Source organism: Lepidochelys olivacea, assembly GCF_965140295.1.
Source record: "Lepidochelys olivacea isolate rLepOli2 genome assembly, chromosome: 2".
Lineage (NCBI taxonomy): Eukaryota > Metazoa > Chordata > Testudines > Cheloniidae > Lepidochelys > Lepidochelys olivacea.
Window position 1 is genome coordinate 213,941,925 of NC_140412.1, and position 20,674 is coordinate 213,962,598.

General features: G+C 39.7%; 1 protein-coding gene across 2 annotated transcripts in view; it reads left to right on the plus strand.

Annotated features, from left to right (window-relative positions):
* The window catches only part of SNX13 (sorting nexin 13), a 158,575-nt gene that overhangs the window by 25,056 nt on the left and 112,845 nt on the right, over positions 1 to 20,674 (plus strand). For both annotated transcript variants that reach the window (XM_084620186.1, XM_084620187.1), the window contains exon 2: positions 17,102 to 17,214. In XM_084620186.1, the coding sequence (XP_084476312.1) occupies positions 17,102 to 17,214 (113 nt within the window). The remainder of the gene's footprint in view (positions 1 to 17,101; positions 17,215 to 20,674) is intronic.

The window sequence follows — 20,674 nt, forward strand, 5'->3', positions numbered from 1 at the left end:
TAAAAAATTGTCAGTTTTTTTTATCCAACCTTTTTACATTTAGGTTAGTTTTTTAACATTTGGTGCTATAAAGCTGGAAAATACCATTTTTGAATGGGTTACAAGTTGGTCTCCTATGCCCAAATTCAGGGAAGCATTTGGGCAAGTGCTTAACTTTGAACATATGCTTATATCCCATTGTTTTCAGTGGGACTTAGCATATCTTCAAGCTCTTTTGTACATAAGGATGCTTTCCTGAATCAGGGACATAGTGCAGTTTGTGATCAGAAAAGAGATTTTTCAATTGGAACATGAATAAGTATTCTGCTAATATAAGGCATAACAAAATCCAAGATCTCTTTCCCAAACTGTTGGTTCTGCATCACCATATCATTTAACATCTTATTTATTAGAAAATAAAATTAATATGGCTCAACATACTTACTCCATATGCAAGGAATATTTGCTTTAAGTGAAAAGGTGCCATTTTTTCATTGTTTCTCTTACTGAGGACGATGCATGTGTCAAAAAGAACAAAGTTTGACTCTCAGATCCTAGCTTCAATTGACAATAAAAGTGTGTGGGGGGGGGGGGGAGTTGTTTTTTTCTTACAAGTTAGTAGATTTGATATGGACATTTAATATTTTTGATACTACCACCAATGTGTGTGTTCCTTTTGGAATAGAAAAGAGACATTCCTTTTCCTGAGGAGCTTGCAGCCTAAAGCTATTAGGATAGTAAACATAGAACCCAATTACACTACTTTTAGTCTCTTGTCAGATTATAATGGATTTAAAAGGATCTGCAAAAGTAGATGGGTCTAATTTATTTTATAATCTTGATACTTCTACTGAAAAAATCAGTGTTTAAAGGGACACAGTCAACTCAGTACCATTTTTCCTACTGTTGTAACACCTAAAATGATTGTAACTTGAAAGATCAAAGGGAATTAGTTAAGTCTCTTTACCTGATGTCACTTTGTGTATAGATTCTCCCCTGGCCGATTTTCCTTTGCAATATGGGAAAGGTAATGAGAGAATTGGGTTACTGTGCATGCCTTGCTGTAATTTTTCACAGCCTTATAGCTTCCTAGGATGAAATGGATCACAGAAGTGACTTTTAAAAAGACAAATTGTTAAATCTTGATAGTTGTGTTGTGTTATTACTACAGTTTAGCACAGTTACTCGCCTCTCTACGCTACTAAGAAGTTGGGAATAAGTAATTTGCAGAGCTGTGACTCTGCAAAGCTCCACCTGACATCAGTTTCACTTTGTTGTCAAGACCTTAAGTCATCGAGGTGTAAAGACTTCAGCAGTTTATTTCACGTGTTATGATTGTTGTGCCTCACTGACGTTTTTTTAAAGATATATGCTGTGTAAATCAGAGTTCTGGTTCCACCTACAATGTTCCAGATTCTAGTTGTCATGCTAGCTGAAGTAATTTAAATTCCCAAATAATTGTTTTAATCACTAAAATGACCTCTACCCTAATTATATAAAGGTGTATACATGAACAAATTTCTATTGCTCTCGGAATTGGAAACCAAAACTTAAAAGGCAGATGTGTTCGGAATTAAATATTTAAACTCAAATGTGTAGGTTAGTTGTCATACAATGTCTGATAACTACTGTATGTGCTATAACTTACCCATCCATTGACAGAGTTTTCTGTCACTCCAGCAGTGATGCTAAATATATTAGGCAAAATTTAGCACTGTATTTCTTATTTAAAAACTAATACACTGATTTGATAATTCTTTGTGCAAACTGAATAGTTTTGTCATTGCTCTATAGTAGCTACTCATAAACTACACTAAATAAAACCATTGCCTAAATGGAATTTAATTTAAATATTATAATAGAACTGATTATTCAAAATAAATGATTGTCATGTAAGTTTCAGAGTAACAGCCGTGTTAGTCTGTATTCGCAAAAAGAAAAGGAGTACTTGTGGCACCTTGGAGACTAACCAATTTATTTGAGCATAAGCTTTCGTGAGCTACAGCTCACTTCATCGGATGCATACCGTGGAAACTGCCACGGTATGCATCCGATGAAGTGAGCTGTAGCTCACGAAAGCTTATGCTCAAACAACTTGGTTAGTCTTTAAGGTGCCACAAGTACTCCTTTTCTTTTTGTCATGTAAGTGTTTCAAAGAAACCCTTGCTGCCACCATGCTGTAGTGAGTAGATACGTCCTTCCTGCACACTCTCTCAACTCCACTGCGTGGGAAGGAGAACTATGAGAATCAGTCTGTTTCTTGGTGGTGGTAGGATAAGTCTTAAGTTACCACAGCTGTAATGGGGGTAACCCATTCTTGAAGTCTTGAGGTTCAGGTAAATGATTCTGGAGCTGAATCTTTATACCAACTTCCATTAGATTTTTGTTTCCCTTTATAAAAAAAAACAACAACTTAGAAACGCTGTCAACAAAGTTCATGCTTCTGTCTGATATATTTTTTTACTCTTTATTATAAGTAATGCGTGGGTTATTAAAATGACAATATCAGGGATTTTCTTTTCCACTTTCACTGTGCATCTGACAGTTCTTTCCATGTAAGTGGTTTCACTTCCTCATTTCCTATTTTAGTATGAAGATGGCCATCTCAAACTGCTATATGGGGCACCCAGTTGCCTACTCTCCCTTTGGCAATGTGATTTTTGGTCCCTCATAAGCATTACTGTTACATCTTTGAGACTTGCTGTTTGGAAAAACAAGTTTATTAAATCACAATCTGAACTTCTTGGAGCTTACACACGCAGAGTCTTCCATTCTCTGGACCTAGGCAAAATGTCTCTCACAGTGCTTTGCATCTCAAATACACTCTAGAATGGTGCCACACCCTGTTCTTAAAAGGATAGCTCCAATTAACTAAAACACAGGTAAATACACTGAAAAATGCGTTTAGTTTCAGTCAAAAAAACCCTGAATAAATAATATTTTGGAAATGTTGAAATGTGTCACTTCGAAGCAACGTTTTTTCAGTTTTTCATTTCAATGAGGAAAAACCAAAAGTTCAGTGTCTGTTCAAAATGAGCCGGATTCTTTTTTGGATTTTTTTTTGGTTCAGCTACAAAACCAAAACTGTAATTATTCATTCAGCTATATTTGTGACACAGCAGTATACACTGTGTAAGGCCTGCAACAAACACCTCCACTCTATCAGCCATCTATCAGCAGCAACCAACCCTTGCTCCATTACCCATGACCTGCTGTGGACACAGTCTACGGGAAGTCCCTTCTCAAGGAGTCTGACAGACAAAAAAGTAACCTCATGGCTCCTTATTGGCTCCCCGCCCTATATAAACCCAAAGGGTGTTCCAGGAAGTATCTAGTCAACAGCATAGGTGTCCTGTAGTTGCCACGTCCATTCCTGCTTTATGCTCTTGAACTCTGGGCTCTGACCTAAGCTTGGTTTGGACCTTGCATTCTAACTTGGACTCTGATTTTTGGTATTGATCCCAGGTTGGAACTTGACTACAAACTTGTCCTCTACTCTTGGCCTCAGGTTTCACCCTGTTCTGACTCTTGGTCCCAGCCGCCCTTGTTAGGATCCTGACACTCTGGGTGTCAGGATTCTTGGTCTTTTTTTACCTGGGTCTAAGAGTAGACTGTGGTGTTAGGAGCTAGGCAGCATAGCTAATGTAACGGTTCTCCTGTGAAAGTTGTCTGTGGGGATTGAGATGTAAAAGCATGAGCATCACGAAATCATGTGAAGGCTGAAGCTTTTGCAGTCTTCCCAAGACCAGTTGCAGCAGGGTCCAAAATTACATTATTTGTGAGTTGGCAATACTGTTAACTATTTGGCTCGTTTTGAATACGGCTAACTCCCTATCCACTTACCTATTTCTTTCCACACTTTCCAAACAAGACTGTCTCTACCCTCAGAATCTGGAACTAGTGGAATTTGAGAGCTGGAACAAATAGCTGATGATGCCGAGTCTTTCTCTCCTGAAAGAAGCAGGGCTTTCCTACAAAGCTACAGGTCCAACTGAATTTATGTAATTTAAAAATCTGTAACTTGTAAAACAGTTTCAGAATCGCTGCTTTATATGCTCCTTGTGTTAATCTTTGTTCAGTTATTTAAAGGGAGGAAAGTTCCATTTCAACGTGCACTTCTCACTTAATACAGAATAGATTCTTACAGTAGCAAAATATTCAGTAACCTAGTCTGCCATTTTTGTGTTTTTCAGTTTCAGAATTACTTACTCCCACAGATATGGAAAAATAAAAACTCCTGTTATGGGATTTATGCCATTCTAAAAATGTAACAAAAAATTCTATTTTTACATGTACATCTTAAAAATCTTTTGGTATGCCTCTGAACTTGCTAGTTCAAAAATGTGGAAAACTAGTATGTTGCAGAAAAAACAAAATTGCTGGTTTTTACTAATAACTTGTAACATGAATCATTCTGCAAAACCAGAAATTCTTACACTCAGCTTCTAATACAAGGAATATAATTTTCACAATGTACCTTTTTAAAAAAGTTTGGTGCATTTCCCTTAATGACTCTAAACTTTTGAAATATCCTTCTTTGCAATCTAGCTTTTTGGAGGTTTCTGAGAAATGAAGTCTATCACTTTGCTGCAGTGGTATAGAACAAGGTCTTAATGTGAGTATTTTATTCTGCTTTTATGAGAACAAAACAGTAAAAAGGCACTTTATCCTAGGTGCCCATTGTCCTTCCAAATTTTTTAAAACTTAAAGATGAATCCAGGAGCAAACTCTGTGTAAAGCAATAACTAAACTTAACAGTGAAAAATTGAGACATTACATCTGCTAAATATTGTCTTGAGCAACACTGCAAAACTCCCTACCCAAAAGACTGTGTAAAAAGGTGTATTTTGCATTATGCTATGAAAATCAACAAATATGGGCTGTTTTGGAGCAGATTCTGAATTTATGGGTCCATCATGCTAGCATCTTCTTCCCTTTATATTAAGGGAGTCTGGCTTGTGTACCTCTGCTGGTTTCACTCTGGCATTCTGGCACAGGAAAAGATAGTCTCTTAAGAAGGTGTGCCCAAAGCCATTACGGGCTTCATACCATAGGTCATAACCATCAACTTAAATTTCACCTGGAAACCTGTAGACAGCCAATGCAAATTACAGTGCCCTTTTTAATAACAAGTTCATGGTGAGAGACTTTGCTTAACAAATGGTAGAGAATGCACCAGCCTAGTCTGTTTCCAAATGAATTTAAGATGTAGCTCCCAATAGAGTGCATTGCAGCAATCCAGTTTTGTGGTGACAAAGGAATGAATTATGGTAGCAAGAGAGAAGGCCACAACCACCTAGTAAAAAATTGGAATATCTTTTCACTTAAATGACACCCCAGGCAGGATGCAAACCATACAAGCCTTTCATGGGCAGGAGGAAATCCATAAACAAGCTCTGCTATTATTGTTAAAAAGGGAAGTGGGCACAACCCCCGCTTAATCAGTTTCACGAGACTTGCACCTGTATATCACTTGCTTTTCTTCTCCTAGGCTTTCTACCCAGCATAAAAAGCACAGCCCTCCCCACCCTCTAACCTCTCAGTGAGTATCTTAGTTTCATACTAGGAGAAAGTAGTAGCAGTCACCATTCTTGTCCTTAAAAAAGAAACAGGGAGTAATCTGACCAGGAGGCAGAGCTGAACGATCAAGGAGTGCCTCTAAACAGTCCTGTCCTATCAGCTCTGTCTGTGCCAGCCATTAACCTAGCCCTTCCCTTCTCATGTTTATAGCAACTTTACCCTTATTTAGTCTATCCACTACGTGGAGAGGAGGCAGGTATGTGGAGGTGAGGGAAGTAGGGGGAAAAACATAATTTCTTGTTTCCCCTCCCTTACAAATTGCTGATGCAGCCAGTGGCAGGATGTGTATGTCTTCTGTACTTTTAGAAAGGAATTATTTATCTATAATTATAATTTATCTATAACTGACCCATCTTCCTTCCCTGGAGAGCTGGATCATGCTATGTTCTTAAATTGGGACCCAGAAAAAGAACAAACTATAGAACAATACGGAATTCTGTGAAACTCTGAGCTATGTTTCAGAAATAATGTTTATGGAAACCCCCTTTCTGGGTAGCTGTGATTATTTTTTTTCATAATTTTTCATAATTTTTTCAATTTAGGTTTCAATCCCGCAACCGCATTTGCATGCTTAATTGCAAGTGAATAATCCCACTGAACTGCTTAAATTAAGTGTGTTTAAGTCTTTTCAGGACTGAGGCCTATATTATATGTTGGAGTCTAAGTAGCTTTCTATAGGATGTCTATGCATGTATATACAGGATGTGTATACATGTCTACAAAAAAGGTACAGTAAAAATTCTCAGTCATTGAGATTGAGGGAATGCCAACACTGCAAAAAAAACAACAACCCTACAGCAGTGAGTCTCAGAGCCTGGGTCAAATGACTATGGAGCTAATAAAGCCGTGTAGATGTTCTCATTTGGGCTGGAGTCCAGGATCTGAGACCTGGTGAGAAGGGAAGCCTAGGTTCCAGCCTGCATGGGAATGTCTACACTGCTATTTTTAGCCCTGTATCATGAGCCCGTGACAGTTTACCCGGGCTCTGAGATCTGCTGCTGCAGGGTTTTTTGCAGTGTAGATGTACCTCAAGAGTCCTAGAGAAATGCCTCCATCTAACAACCAAAGCATAACCTTCTTTCCTGAGGGAATCAGTTCACAGGTCCCTCTAGAATGAATAGTTTTCTCTTTAAAATAAATATAGTAGAACTAGAAATACTTGAAAAATCTGCAGAATTGTAAATTACATTGATTATTTACAGCAACATTAGCAGTAATGTCCATCTTCAGCATTTGGGTGGGAGTTGAAAAATATTGGCATTTGAATATTAGCTGCTTACGCTAAAGTAAATAATTCTGCAGCATTTTCTACTAAGCTGGTATTATGTGTTTTGTAGCAAATTCTCCTGGAGTGACTCCTTATGCTAGTCCAGTAGAGTTATGGACTTTCCTTGCATTAAGTCTTTTATAATTTCAATAGCTGATAGATAAATTTTAAAGAAACAGATGTAGCTGTGAGTCTTAATGCTGCAAACTTTGTTTAAAATTGTTCTTGGGAATTCCATTATCAAGAAGCCTAAATAGTACCTTTCTAAAGATTAGCTTTTTTGAGTAGCTAGAAAACAATAAGATTATGTACCATTTCGTAAAGCATAGAAGAATTTGGGTGAAAATCTCAGCTAAAATTAATACAGTGGTACCTAATAGTGAGAGAGCTATACAATTGGGTCAGTTAAATTTTAGTCTTAAGAAATCCGATTAAAATGCCTAATGAGATTTGACTCTTGGCAGCTGTATGCTACATTACAAAAAATGATATGGGGTAGAGAAGTTCACTGTTCTGGCTACCCAGAAAGTTTTGAGGGAGGTGTATTTGATAATTATAGAGAAAGTCTCATATCTTCTCAATGTGAAGTTTTCCCCCAGACTTCTAAGATTAGATCTTGCAATCCATGTTTAATAAAGCCTCAGTATAAGCATTCTGTATGACTTTAAAAATGATAGAGAAAATCTAGTGTGATTTTGTATTTATAAATTTTGGTCCCCATATACCCTGACTTCTGTTTGTCATGTCTTCCCTTGCCCTCTCTTGTTGTTGTAAACTATTTGGAGTAGGGCCCATGTCTGTTTTCTAGTTATGGCATCTAGCACACTTTTGAGAGCACAGTGAATGCATTTTCTTTTCTGTAAACTTGGGAGCTCCTAGAATTGGAGGAACCTTGTTTTGCCATATTGTGTAATGGAAACTTTTGTTTTTGTGTTCTTATTTTTAAGACTTTTATTTCTGACTTTGCTGCTAGGCCATAGTGTTCTGCTCAAAGAGAAAACAGTTATATCTTGAACTGAATTGGCTAGAAGAAGATTCCATGATTAGTTAGTATCAGTGCCCTATGTATTATGTGACCAGGAAATGTATTTCTTGTCACAGAACTGTTCTTCAAAATTTGAACTGTAATATTTTTTTGAAATATCTAACCCTAGTTATGATGATACTACTGAAAACACATACAGGAAGATATACCAGAATAATCTGTACAGGAATAAAATGACTAGAAGAGGCAACCAAATCCTCAAATCTCTAGGTAACTAAAGTTGCGAATATTGGCCAGTGTTTTTATCCCACAATCCCAAACTCTCTGTTCAGCTGCCAAAGGCCCCAATTCCAAAACATGGCAACTTCCATACAAAAATATGTGGTGTACTGAAATATGATGATAGTGTAAAATAGAATTTAACATAAGTGAAAGTAATACAGAAGAAATTGATTAACAAACCTATCTTTTTTTTAATTCAATGAAGCTGTTGTAAAATTTCCAGACTGCTGTGTATGTGATACAAAATTTTGGTCCACCTTTCTATGGTGCACACAGGAGCTTGCTTACAATAAGGGCCACTGGAAATGCCAACTTTTAGGGTGGCAGAGATCTTTGCTATTTCTGGTATTTTCTGCAGAATTTAAGCTTTTGTAAAAGATGCTAGTCTCCTGACACAAGACATGCTGCAAAGTGAGAATTGCCATATTCTTTTCAGTGGGGGTTAGTTTTTACGCCTTGTGATGACAAGTTAAATCAACATAGCCAAGCATTTCATTTTGGATAATTTGATGGCAGAAAGAAGAATTGAAGAATCTGTTTTTTCATTAGAAAACGTTGGGGAAAAAACAGTGGTTTTGAAATTGTAGATGAAATATAACTTTGTTCTGGTTATTAAAGTTAGAACATAAAGAATGGCCAAATTGGGTCATACCAAAGGTCCATCAAGCCCAGTATCCTGTCCTCTGACAGTGGCCAATGACAGTGGCAGGTGTCTCAAAGGGAATGAACAGACAGGTTATCAAGTGATCCATGCCCTGTCACCCAATCCCAGCTTCTGGCAAACAGAGGCTAGGGACACCATTCCTGCCCATCCTGGCTAATAGCCATTGATGGACCTATCTTCCAAGAATCTGTCTAGCTCCCTTTTGAACCCCGTTATAGTATTGGCCTTCACAACACCCTCTGGCAAGGAGTTCCAGAGGTTGACAGTGCATTGCATGAAAAAATACTTCCTTTTGTTTGTTTTAAACCTGCTACTTATTAATTTCATTTTGTGGCCCCTTGTCCTTGTATTATGAGAAGGAATAAATTACACTTCCTTATTTACTTTCTCTATACCACCCATGATTTTATAGACCTCTGTCATATCCCCCCTTAGTCGCCTCTTTTCCAAGCTGAAAAGTCCTGGTCTTATTAATCGCTCCTCATATGGAAGCTGTTCTATACCCCAATCATTTTTGTTGCCCTTTTCTGAACCTTTTCCAATTCCAATATATCTTTTTTGAGATGGGGCAACCACATCTTGACGCAGTATTCAAGGTATGGGCGTACCATGGATTTATATAGAGGCAATATGATATTTTCTGTCTTATTATCTATCCGATGATTCCCAACATTCTGTTCACTTTTTTGACTGCCACTGCACATTGAGTGGATGATTTCAGAGAACTATCCACAATGACTCCAAGATCTCTTTCTTTAGTGGTAGCAGCTAATTTAGACCCCATCATTGTGTGTGTGTGTGTATGTATATAAATAAAATTAGGATTATGTTTTCCAATGTGCATTGCATTTGCATCAACATTAAATTTCATCTGCCATTTTGTTGCCCAGTCACCCAATTGTGAGATCTTTTGTAGCTCTTCACAGTCTGTCTGGGACTTAATTATCTTGAATAGTTTTCTATCATCTGCAAATTTTGCCACCTCACTTGTTTACCCCGTTTTCCAGATCATTTATGAATATGTTAAATAGGACTGGGCCCGGTACAGATCCCTGCGGGACACCACTATTTACCTCTCTGAAAACTGACCATTTATTCCTAGCCTTTGTTTCCTATCTTTTAACTAGTTACCAATCCATGAGAGAACCTTCCCTCTTATCCCATGACTGCTTATTTTGCTTAAGAGTCTTTGGTGAAGGACCTTGTCAAAGGCTTTCTGAAAATCTAAATACGCTATATCCATTTGGATCTCCTTTGTCCGCATGCTTATTGACCCCCCCACCCCCAAGTTGATCTACCTGGAAGGAGACTGGGAGCTGGAATTGTGGATTTTTCATGATAGAAAGATGCATGTATGGTCTGAAGATCAAGGGGAGAACGAGAGATAAAATAGCTTGTCATTTTCTGTGACAAGAATAAATCTATCTAGTAAGGTCAAAGCAGTTCACAGCCAAAAAAAATCTGTAGAGGTTTCAGTTTTCAGCTACTAGATTTTGAATTGTATTAATGTTTTAATTAATATTTATCTATAAAAATCTCTGATGTTAGAAGGAAAAATGTGTCTTCCAACTCTTGAGCCACCCTGCCCTCCCTTCTGCAAATAACTGCATCTTACCATAGATACTGGGACACTTATTTAGGTGGCTAGTCTCTCTCTTAGGAAGAAACAAGTAATTTTAACCAATAGGAAAGCAGAACTTCACTCTTAACATTCCAATAGGATTTAGAATCACATATAATTCTTTATATCTTATAATAGATTGAGACACCTACTCACCCAGCAATCTATCCTGAGTGGTGGAAATTTTTTCTTTTTTCCTCCAGAAAGGCACAGAGGCCACTCTATTATATCTGTTCTTTTGGGTTATATGGCTTTTGACTCTCCTAAGGGTCTAAATACCTTTTCTAGAAAGTGAGCTTTCTGACTTGCATGCATAAAGTCGAAGCCAAAGTGTGTAAACTCTGAATATTCTAATCACTCTTTTCAGAGAATAAGAATTAAAGATAGACTTTTCATCGTTCTTTGAGGAGAGCCGGCTGACAACATAGTGCTGGATCTCCTTTTGTTTTACAACTGTCAAACCACATTAGAAGACAAGTACATTAAATACTTAATGACAGGTTTCAGAGTAACAGCCGTGTTAGTCTGTATTCTCAAAAAGAAAAGGAGTACTTGTGGCACCTTAGAGACTAACCAATTTATTTGAGCATAAGCTTGATGAAGTGAGCTGTAGCTCACGAAAGCTTATGCTCAGATAAATTGGTTAGTCTCTAAGGTGCCACAAGTACTCCTTTTCTTTTTGCGAATACTTAATGTTGTTCTTCCCTGTAGGCAATTGCTCGAATTCCCACAGGGATGTCATTTAATTACTAGTAGAAAAGGTGGTAAATTACACACACTGAGATGTATCCACACCCAGAAAAAGTTTGAGAACCCCTTAGTATTGCAGAACTCTTGGAAAGCCTCTAAATTCTTGCCTGTATTAATTTTATTTAATGCTTGGGGATCAGGTTAAAGCATGCTTTCCATATTTGGCTGTAGACTGGACTGATCTATGCTTTAACTATGTTCATAGGTCATGTTGCAGCATTGCAAAAGTCGTGACTAGTGTAGTAAAGTTTGTAGAGCCTTGTGTGGATACAAAATATCACATATCCACATTTGGTCAGCATAAATTGGCTGCAGATAGCTGCAGATTTGCAGGGCTCTACATAAGAGCTCCCCAAGTCACCATGCAGGGAGGCTACATCCCACAGGGTGCTCGGTTGCTCTAACACACACAGTTAGCACGCGGTCGTGCTCTCTTTTGGGAGTTGTCGTTTACCTTCTCCATTTGAGCAAGCTGGGGACTATAACACCCAGAATGCTCAGGTAGCTATTGCTGCTGATGTGTGATTCAGAAAGCAGAGCTGCAGCTTCAGGGCTGGGTGACAACCTCTCTGTTCTTGTGAGTGTGTGCCACAGAAGCCTGCGTGGATAATTGTATCCGCATCCAAGTTGCGAGCTGCAAAAATGGTCTGTGCATATAAAGCATGTATCTTCAGATTTTCAGGGTTCTACTGTTTGGTCCTATCTCCACTGTTATACTGAACTTTTAAAACTGTATCTGGGGGCTACTTTGTTGCTGGGGGACCCTGGGTACATATTACAAATTACAGTGTAAATACTAGTTGAGCATTGTGACAACGTAAATCTCATTCCACTATTCTGGCAATTTCTTCATGAGCAGAAAAAGGTGAAGAATTGTCCATTGAACTATGTAAAGTCTAGAATTAATTTACTTCTCAAATGCTCATTAGATTAATATACTAGGCTTCATCTTACAATGCTGTCAGCAAATGATTTGAGCAAGAATTAAAATTTTCTGTCTGTTTTCTATCATATGCTACTCTATCTCCTGAGTGTTCACATTGGAACACGAGCAGTGTAACATAGTAATATGTAGGGTATATCTACACAGCAGTTAGACACCTGTGGCTGGCCTGAGTCAGAGTCTTCAGACCCTCAGAGCTTGGATTGCAGGACAGCATTTGGACTTGGGGTGGATCCTGGGCTCTGGGACCCTCCTCCCGGCCACACTCCCCACTGACTGAGTCTCTGCTATAGTGACGGGTCTTGTGAGGTGGTGGTTGAAACATACGTCCCTCAGTGTTTTATTCACATTCTATTTATTGAGCAGTTTCTCATAAAACTGTTGCCACTTCTAAATGACCTCACTGTCTTCCACCAGTACTCTCCTCTTTTTATCTTTGACATACTTCACAGCTCCCAAGTCTTTTGTGCTTCTTTGCCTGATCTTGGCTAATCTATATATTGGTTTCCATAGTTCTATATATTCCCCACCCCCCAAAAGAGCTTTCGTGGTCGAGGTGGGTTTCACGCCCTAGAAAATGCCTCCTGCAGCTGGTGTAATATATATATCCTCTGACAGATAAACTGCTACCACTTTTCTTTTTGTGGCAGAGTCATTCTTAATTGAAAGTGGGGGGTGGGAAAGGCGAGTGTCTGGCACCTTATAACCAGGCTGCTCCAGACAGATGGGGCTCATAAGCTGTCGTAGGCAGTCCACCTGGGTGAAGGAACTTGATTTGAAATCGGAGAACATCAGGCCTAGCCAATGGATTTGTAAAAGTTGGGCCAATCACACATGCTCTATGGGTATGTCTACACAGCCTGTGGAAACAAGCCTCCCAGCCCAGGTCAGCAGACTTGGGCTAGCGGGGCTCATGCTAATGTTCTTAAAAATAGCTGTGTAGACAGTGCTTTGAAGTTGCTGCTCAGGTTGGACCTTGGTCTCTGAAGCTTAGGGAGAAAGGTAGATTTCAAAGGCCAAGCTCCAGCCAGAGCTGTAGCTTCAAAGCCCTGTATACACTGCTATTTGTAGAACACTAGTGTGAGCCTCGCTAGCCCAAGTCTATTGATCCAAGCTAAGAGGCTTTCTTCCATAGGCAGTGTAGACATAACCTGTGGGTCTTCGTATTCAGGGAGTATCAGTACAAAGTGAGGGCATTCCCCAGAAATCGTGCATAATTGCTTTGTCTGATGTCTGGGGAAATGGGAAGATGCTACTGCATTCCAGGTGCATTCGGCTAAAGAAGTGAGCCCACCAACTATATCTGGCTTCCCTGAACGTGGGAATGATGCCTGGGAAATGAAGAGAAGCAGATGAGATTTGAAAAGGAGAGTGCATGTTTTCTGCATACAAGACACAAAATGGAAGGATCAAAATCCATGAACATCAGGGTGGGCTACAAGAAGTATCATGGCTCTGCATCAAGGAGGAATAGAGTAGGAATAATTGTATCAGAAATATTACAGGATAAGGTTGTGGACATCCAGAGGAAGAGTGATTTGCTGGTGAAAGTCAAAATAGCACTGAGCAGAGAACAAATATTTAATGTTATATGCAGATATGGTGCTGCAGGTTTGTTGTGTATTGAGGGAGGATGAGGAATTCCAGATAGCGTTGAACCAAGTTATAAGTGAAGTACCGCAAACTAATTACTTGATTGTTTTAGCAGATCTCAGCAGGCATGTGGGAGAACGCAGTGAGGGCTATGACAGTTGTCATGAAGGACGAGCCTTTGGAACCAGAAATGAAGCTGGTGAGGATATGTTTGGGTTAACCAGCCCAAGGCCTGATTGTTGCCAATATATACCTCATAAAGAGGGAGGAGCACCTAATTACATACAAAAGTGGTACCATCAGGTCCCAGATTTATTACTTCCTGACAAGAGGAGGACGTCTAAAAATTTGAGACTGTAACGTGATCTGAGGAGAGCATATTGTGGAGTAACATAGATTGCTTGTAATGGACTTCTGTGTGGGTGGTATTGGTGGCCTTTGATATACAGACTAGATCTGTCCTTAAATTCTGTGACCCTGTCATTGAGAACTTGACACACACAATTAACTTAACCCTCCAAATAAGCCTTCAACAGAATGTTTGATGCAGCTCTTGGCCAATGCAGTGGTATTAGTGGAGGATGGACCATTTTGTGTTGGTCCCTAGTTTAATATAATTCCTTCTGCCTAAATGAAGGAGTCGCACTTATTGGCTATGGAAGGTAGTGCACAAGTGGAAAGATAGTTATTGTGTGACCTGAGCATATACTTTCTGTGACACAGACTCCTTGGCAAAGGACTTTTACCTCAGACCTGACAAACTTACTCAGCCAAACATATCTTGCGGAATATGTATCCATAAGGTATCTACAGAAAGCTTGTAACTTGTCAGGATTCATAATCATTGTAAGATGTATGGAGGGTAATATTTAAGGAATAATGTATTTATAGTGAAAGTATACTTTGAGGACATGGAGTAAAAGTTAGTCTCCAGGATAGTTTGTCTTGGTGATTGCCTATTCAAGGAGGAAGGAGTTTTCACCCTGTCCTGGTTAGTTGATGATATAATGCAAGGCTCAATTATCTAGCATTGTTCCGTCCCAAGACTTTCAATGGAACACCACTAGAGAAACTGCAAACAATCGAAATCACGTGGAGGTAAAAAAGGAACGCTGCAACAGACAGAGACTCACGCTGCCTATGAATAAAGACAAGATACTGTTTCAGCGTAACACAGGATGAGGATCCTCTGTATCCATTCACCGAGGAAACATCTTGTGTATTGAGGTTGTGTGACGGGTTCCCTTCGGGGTGCCACCTGGGAATGAGGTACCACTGAGCCCGCCTGATCCACCAGCCTGGGCTCCCTTTACACTGTATTGCTGAGGCAAGCCAGTCAAGCCCTCCCTCAGGCTTCAGACTGCACTTTACAAGCACACATACAGGTAGGGACGCACCCAGCTACAGTTCTACACACAGATGCTGAGATCAGCTCTGCATGGGAAGGCTCAGCTAAGGAACTGCCCAGTCACTCAAGTGCACCCCTCCCCTCCCCTGAGTATAAACCCAAAATTCTACCATCTTGGCTGCACAGAGAACTGTACAGCATAATGACAGGTTTCAGAGTAACAGCCGTGTTAGTCTGTATTCGCAAAAAGAAAAGGAGTACTTGTGGCACCTTAGAGACTAACCAATTTATTTGAGCATGAGCTTATGAGCTTATGAGCTCATGCTCAAATAAATTGGTTAGTCTCTAAGGTGCCACAAGTACTCCTTTTCTTTGTACAGCATAAGCTCATGAAATTTGCCCCCTCCTTCAATGTGGAGAGATATACAACAGCTTTCTGCCCCAAGTTATAATTTCCACACACACTGGTTTTAGACCAAACAAAAGAAGTTTATTAACCATAAAAGATAGATTTTTAAGTGATTATAAGTGAGGCTATGTTTTTTTCTGGGTATTTTTAGTAAAAGTCATGGACAGGTCACTGACAGTAAACAAAAATTCTCAGCTGTGACCTATCCATGACTTTTACTAAAAATACTGGTGAATAAAACTTGGGGGGGAGGGACTGCACTGGGGCCCCATGAGTGCTGGGGGGACTCTCTACCTGCTCTGTGCCTTCCCCCTCCTCCCAGCAGCAGCAGAGTTTGGGTGTGGGAGGGGGTAGTGCTATCTCTGAGAGGTTTCTGTTGTAGAAAGTTCCTGGCGTAATCCCTGTGTGTGTATTTTCTCAATGAGCTATTAACATTGTTTTGCCTTTTTACTGTTGCACCTGAAAGGCTCCTTGTGGGTGTTTTTCAACCTCACATTTTTCAGTAACACATACACAGCCAAACTTCAGAACTTCACATACAATGATAGCACATACAATCCAATGAGATATTAATATCTAGCAGATCAAGACTTTTAGAATGATACAAGGCATACTTTGTACAAAACTTATCCTAATTACATGACAGTGGTGAATATTGGGGTGCCAGGATGTCACAAATGGTTTTTCTCATGAGTTTGGATCCTGGTTCCTGTGAAGCCAGCCAGTTCTGCAACAGATTGCATTGTGTGTGTATTTGGGGGGGAGGGGATGGGAAAATTAACTATTAATAAATGTAGACCCAGGTTTGCATTTTATGATTTGGTTTTGTATTATGACCATTTGTTTCCACTGCACTCTCTTGTTTCCAATTAACTCGCAATTCTTTCTTAAATAAACCTACTCTTGTTTTATTATAAGTGCTGTGTGATTTTACAGAAGCAGTGATTTAAGGAAAACTATGGTGCACACTGCTCCTTTGGGGCCAGAGGATCTGGGATTTCTGAGTAGCTAGTGTTGGGCTGGAGATCACAGAAGATCACTTCAAAGGGCATTAGGGGCTGGAGTGCCCCTATTTTTAATCTGCAGGACGAAGACAAAGCTGGTATAGCCCGGAGGAGAGTGCATGAGTGGCTAAAACCCAGCCACAATGGCCAAGGCTTCCTCTTGCTGGAGGCAGGGGGTGACTCGCAGTCCTGGGTTACCTGAGAACCATCACGCTTCCCTTCTCCAGAAAGTCTGAGACACATCAAAAGAGGTGTACAGACTGTAACAGAGGAGGAAGAAGTAGAAAGTTACATGAAAATAAGAGGACCCAAGGAAGAGAAGTGCACAAATGCATAATCAGAGTAGGGATGACAGTGTGTAAAGGAGGGAAGGACATGTAATATTTAATTTTTGCATGGAAGGGAGGATTAGTCGCTGAAAGAATCATGCAGTCGGATTGTTGGCTAAATTGGATTGTCAGCCCAAAAGTATTCAGTGATAAAAACGTCCTTTCTGGTACTTTGGAATCTCTTCTCTTTATGTCAAATAAAACTAAAACTCTGAAAACTAAATGGAAATGGGCAGTCATTATGAAATCTTTTAAGACATTTCAAATACATTAAATTTAATCTACTAAAAATTCTCCAAAACGTACAAATATTGTATTAATTATTCCTGTTCTGTTTTTTATTTCAGACCAGTCTTTCCATATGGGGATGGGGAAGCCTTGGTGTTGTGCTCTTTCTAGTAACTTTTGGACCGTTTGCTATATTTTACTTTGCGTTTTATATCCTCTGCTTTGTGGGTGGGTAAGTATACTCTACTGTGGATTATAGTGTATTTTGTAAGTTTAATTTAATTTACCATTTAAAAAGAACACATGAGAACTAAAACTGAGAAAAAGGGTAGAAATACACCAATAGGAAGCTATCAAGCCATGAAGCATATCCTACATTTTCTCAGATGCTTCACGTGTTCACAGTGGAGTACATTAATCTATCATTTTTTCTTTGGCTAATGGAAAAAGTATCCTACTTCTCTTATTAAATAAATGAAGAAAATAAAATTATCCTCTGCTTACTGCTTTCTTATTTACTTCATTACAGTATTTTACATAGGTGATAAATTTTTACTTAAGATATTTATTTCCGTTCTTGAAAATTTATGTACAAACTATTATGAAATAAAAAGGGAAACTGGAAATAAAACAAACAGTACTTTATTTTCCACTGAATGGTGCTTATTACAATATCTCCACCCAAGTTTGAGTAGTAACCATTTCTTTCTGACTCATGACATGTCATATTGATTTCTTACATTTTAGCAATAAACTGAAAATAAATAGCCATGCAATGACTGACTTTACTATCTTCAGTTGATCATTACCTTCAATTACTGTACTGATTACTTGGCCAAGAACCATGAGATAACTGTACTTTGTCCATTTCCCTTATCAAAATCCTATTTCCCCGGTTTTTTATCTATATGCTAGTTAACTCAGCAACTCCTATTTGAATGCCAGTCTTCCTTGGCAACCACACTTTCAGCTGCATATCCAAAGAGATGGAACGAGAGTGTAATTTTGTCTGAGGAAAGAGCTGGTGATATTTTAATTGTGTTTAGCTCCAGTGTTATAGTGGGCATTACAGCATGTGATATAATTAAGGTTGCAATTTGTTTTTATTTCTATACTTGTATGTAAACCAAAATTATATATTTTGTTAATGTATATCCTAAACTATATAATACGTGTTGTGGTAGTAACCCTGTCTGTTGTAAACAGCCAGGAAATTCCCCCTTCCTTTTTCAATTTATGATGTTGCATTAGTGCTATATGTTTTTTGTGTGTGTGTTTCGATATGTATTGAGTTTTAGTCTGCTTAGCATATTATCAACTGCAGTAGTCTTTCTGCAGGATGTTTTGGCAGTAGGTTATATTGACAGGTGTAGTAGCTTCTGATAGGGTGCTTAGTGGCTAGAGTAATTAAAAGTAGGGCACAGTATTTCTCCTAACCGTTTTGGAGTCTAGATCCTTTGAGAGCACATGAGGGTCAGTTTTATGGAGTTGTACAACATGGTTAAAACTGAATTATTCCCAGAAAACACTTCCTAGAAGGAGTGGGTTTTTAGACATGTATGGCTAGAGTATTTTTTTTATTGGTACTTCCAGTGAAAGTGGTACTTCCAGTTGAGCGCTGATATAAAGAAACTAATATTTTTAAGTTTTGTTATGGGTTCACTGCTCAATGCGTAAGATGATCTGAAAAGTTTTGTCCAGCTATACTGAAAGAAGGACAGGAGACACTTTATATGGTTTTAATGAAGCCTCAACTCTACTATCAGATATCTGGGACAAACTGGCAGATAAAAGTGTACCCCATGTTCATTCAATATCTACCTGGGGAGCTTCTGCCAGCCCCCCCCCTCCTTTTCCATCCAGGTCCCCCAGCCAACCCATGGCTGGGACCTTACCATCCCCCAAGGTTAAGGTAGGCTGTAAGGAAGGAGGGTTGGCTTCTTGCTGTACCAATTGTCAAAGTCAGATTCAGGACTCGCATAATTTGTCAGACCACTCTGTTTATTAGGAAAGCGCTTTGCCAGTGCACCCAGATATGTGAGCCCCTCTCTGAGGCTCAAGCTAACTTATTTATACAGCTAAGCCAAAGCCAATTGAGACAAAAGGAAGCAGAAACTGACCAAATATACATACATATCTTATTTGCATACTAACATTTGCCAATCTCCTAGCTCAGTAGGAGCTCTAAGTTAATTAGTTTGAGGACCCATTGTCTCACACTCCTTAGAATCATAGAATATCAGGGTTGGAAGGGACCCCAGAAGGTCATCTAGTCCAACCCCCTGCTCAAAGCAGGACCAATTCCCAGTTAAATCATCCCAGCCAGGGCTTTGTCAAGCCTGACCTTAAAAACCTCTAAGGAAGGAGATTCTACCACCTCCCTAGGTAACGCATTCCAGTGTTTCACCACCCTCTTAGTGAAAAAGTTTTTCCTAATATCCAATCTAAACCTCCCCCACTGCAACTTGCGACCGTTACTCCTCGTTCTGTCATCTGCTACCATTGAGAACAGTCTAGAGCCATCCTCTTTGGAACCCCCTTTCAGGTAGTTGAAAGCAGCTATCAAATCCCCCCTCATTCTTCTCTTCTGCAGGCTAAACAATCCCAGCTCCCTCAGCCTCTCCTCATAACTCATGTGTTCCAGTCCCCTAATCATTTTTGTTGCCCTTCGCTGGACTCTCTCCAATTTATCCACATCCTTCTTGAAGTGTGGGGCCCAAAACTGGACACAGTACTCCAGATGAGGCCTCACCAATGTCGAATAGAGGGGAACGATCACGTCCCTCGATCTGCTCGCTATGCCCCTACTTATACATCCCAAAATGCCATTGGCCTTCTTGGCAACAAGGGCACACTGCTGACTCATATCCAGCTTCTCGTCCACTGTCACCCCTAGGTCCTTTTCCGCAGAACTGCTGCCTAGCCATTCGGTCCCTAGTCTGTAGCTGTGCATTGGGTTCTTCCGTCCCACGTGCAGGACCATGCACTTATCCTTATTGAACCTCATCAGATTTCTTTTGGCCCAATCCTCCAATTTGTCTAGGTCTTTCTGTATCCTATCCCTCCCCTCCAGCGTATCTACCACTCCTCCCAGTTTAGTATCATCCGCAAATTTGCTGAGAGTGCAATCCACACCATCCTCCAGATCATTTATGAAGATATTGAACAAAACTGGCCCCAGGACCGACCCTTGGGGTAATGTTAATGTTTCTCTTAATGTTTCTCTTCCTGACAACTATACTTCAACAAACCTTTCAAGTAGCATTTCTTTAATGAATTATAATTTCAATATAATTTATTCTATTTTCACACATTCATAGGAGCCCCGAGCCTCCCCCCATTCCGTTCCTTTATCCAACTCCTCCTTTTTAAGTCCTTTACCGAGGCATTTGTCCGCTCACTGTATACCTTTCTTATGGAGTACGTGCACTGAATATTTTTGCTCCATGCTTATATAGTAAGTTGTGACATATAGCCTAACTCCCTTCATGCCTCACATCAGCAAAGCCCTCCCTGAACCTGCTGTGGGGAAGGCGAAACCCCACTCTCCCCCAGACCAATCTGGTGGTGAAAGAAAAATTCCTTCCCAGCTCTTCCATAAAAAGGGGTGGCTAGAGTAATGCCCACAGGAGGTCCTTGTATATTGCCACCTAAGGCGGAAGGAGGAGGAGTGCTGCTTCTCCTGCTCTGTG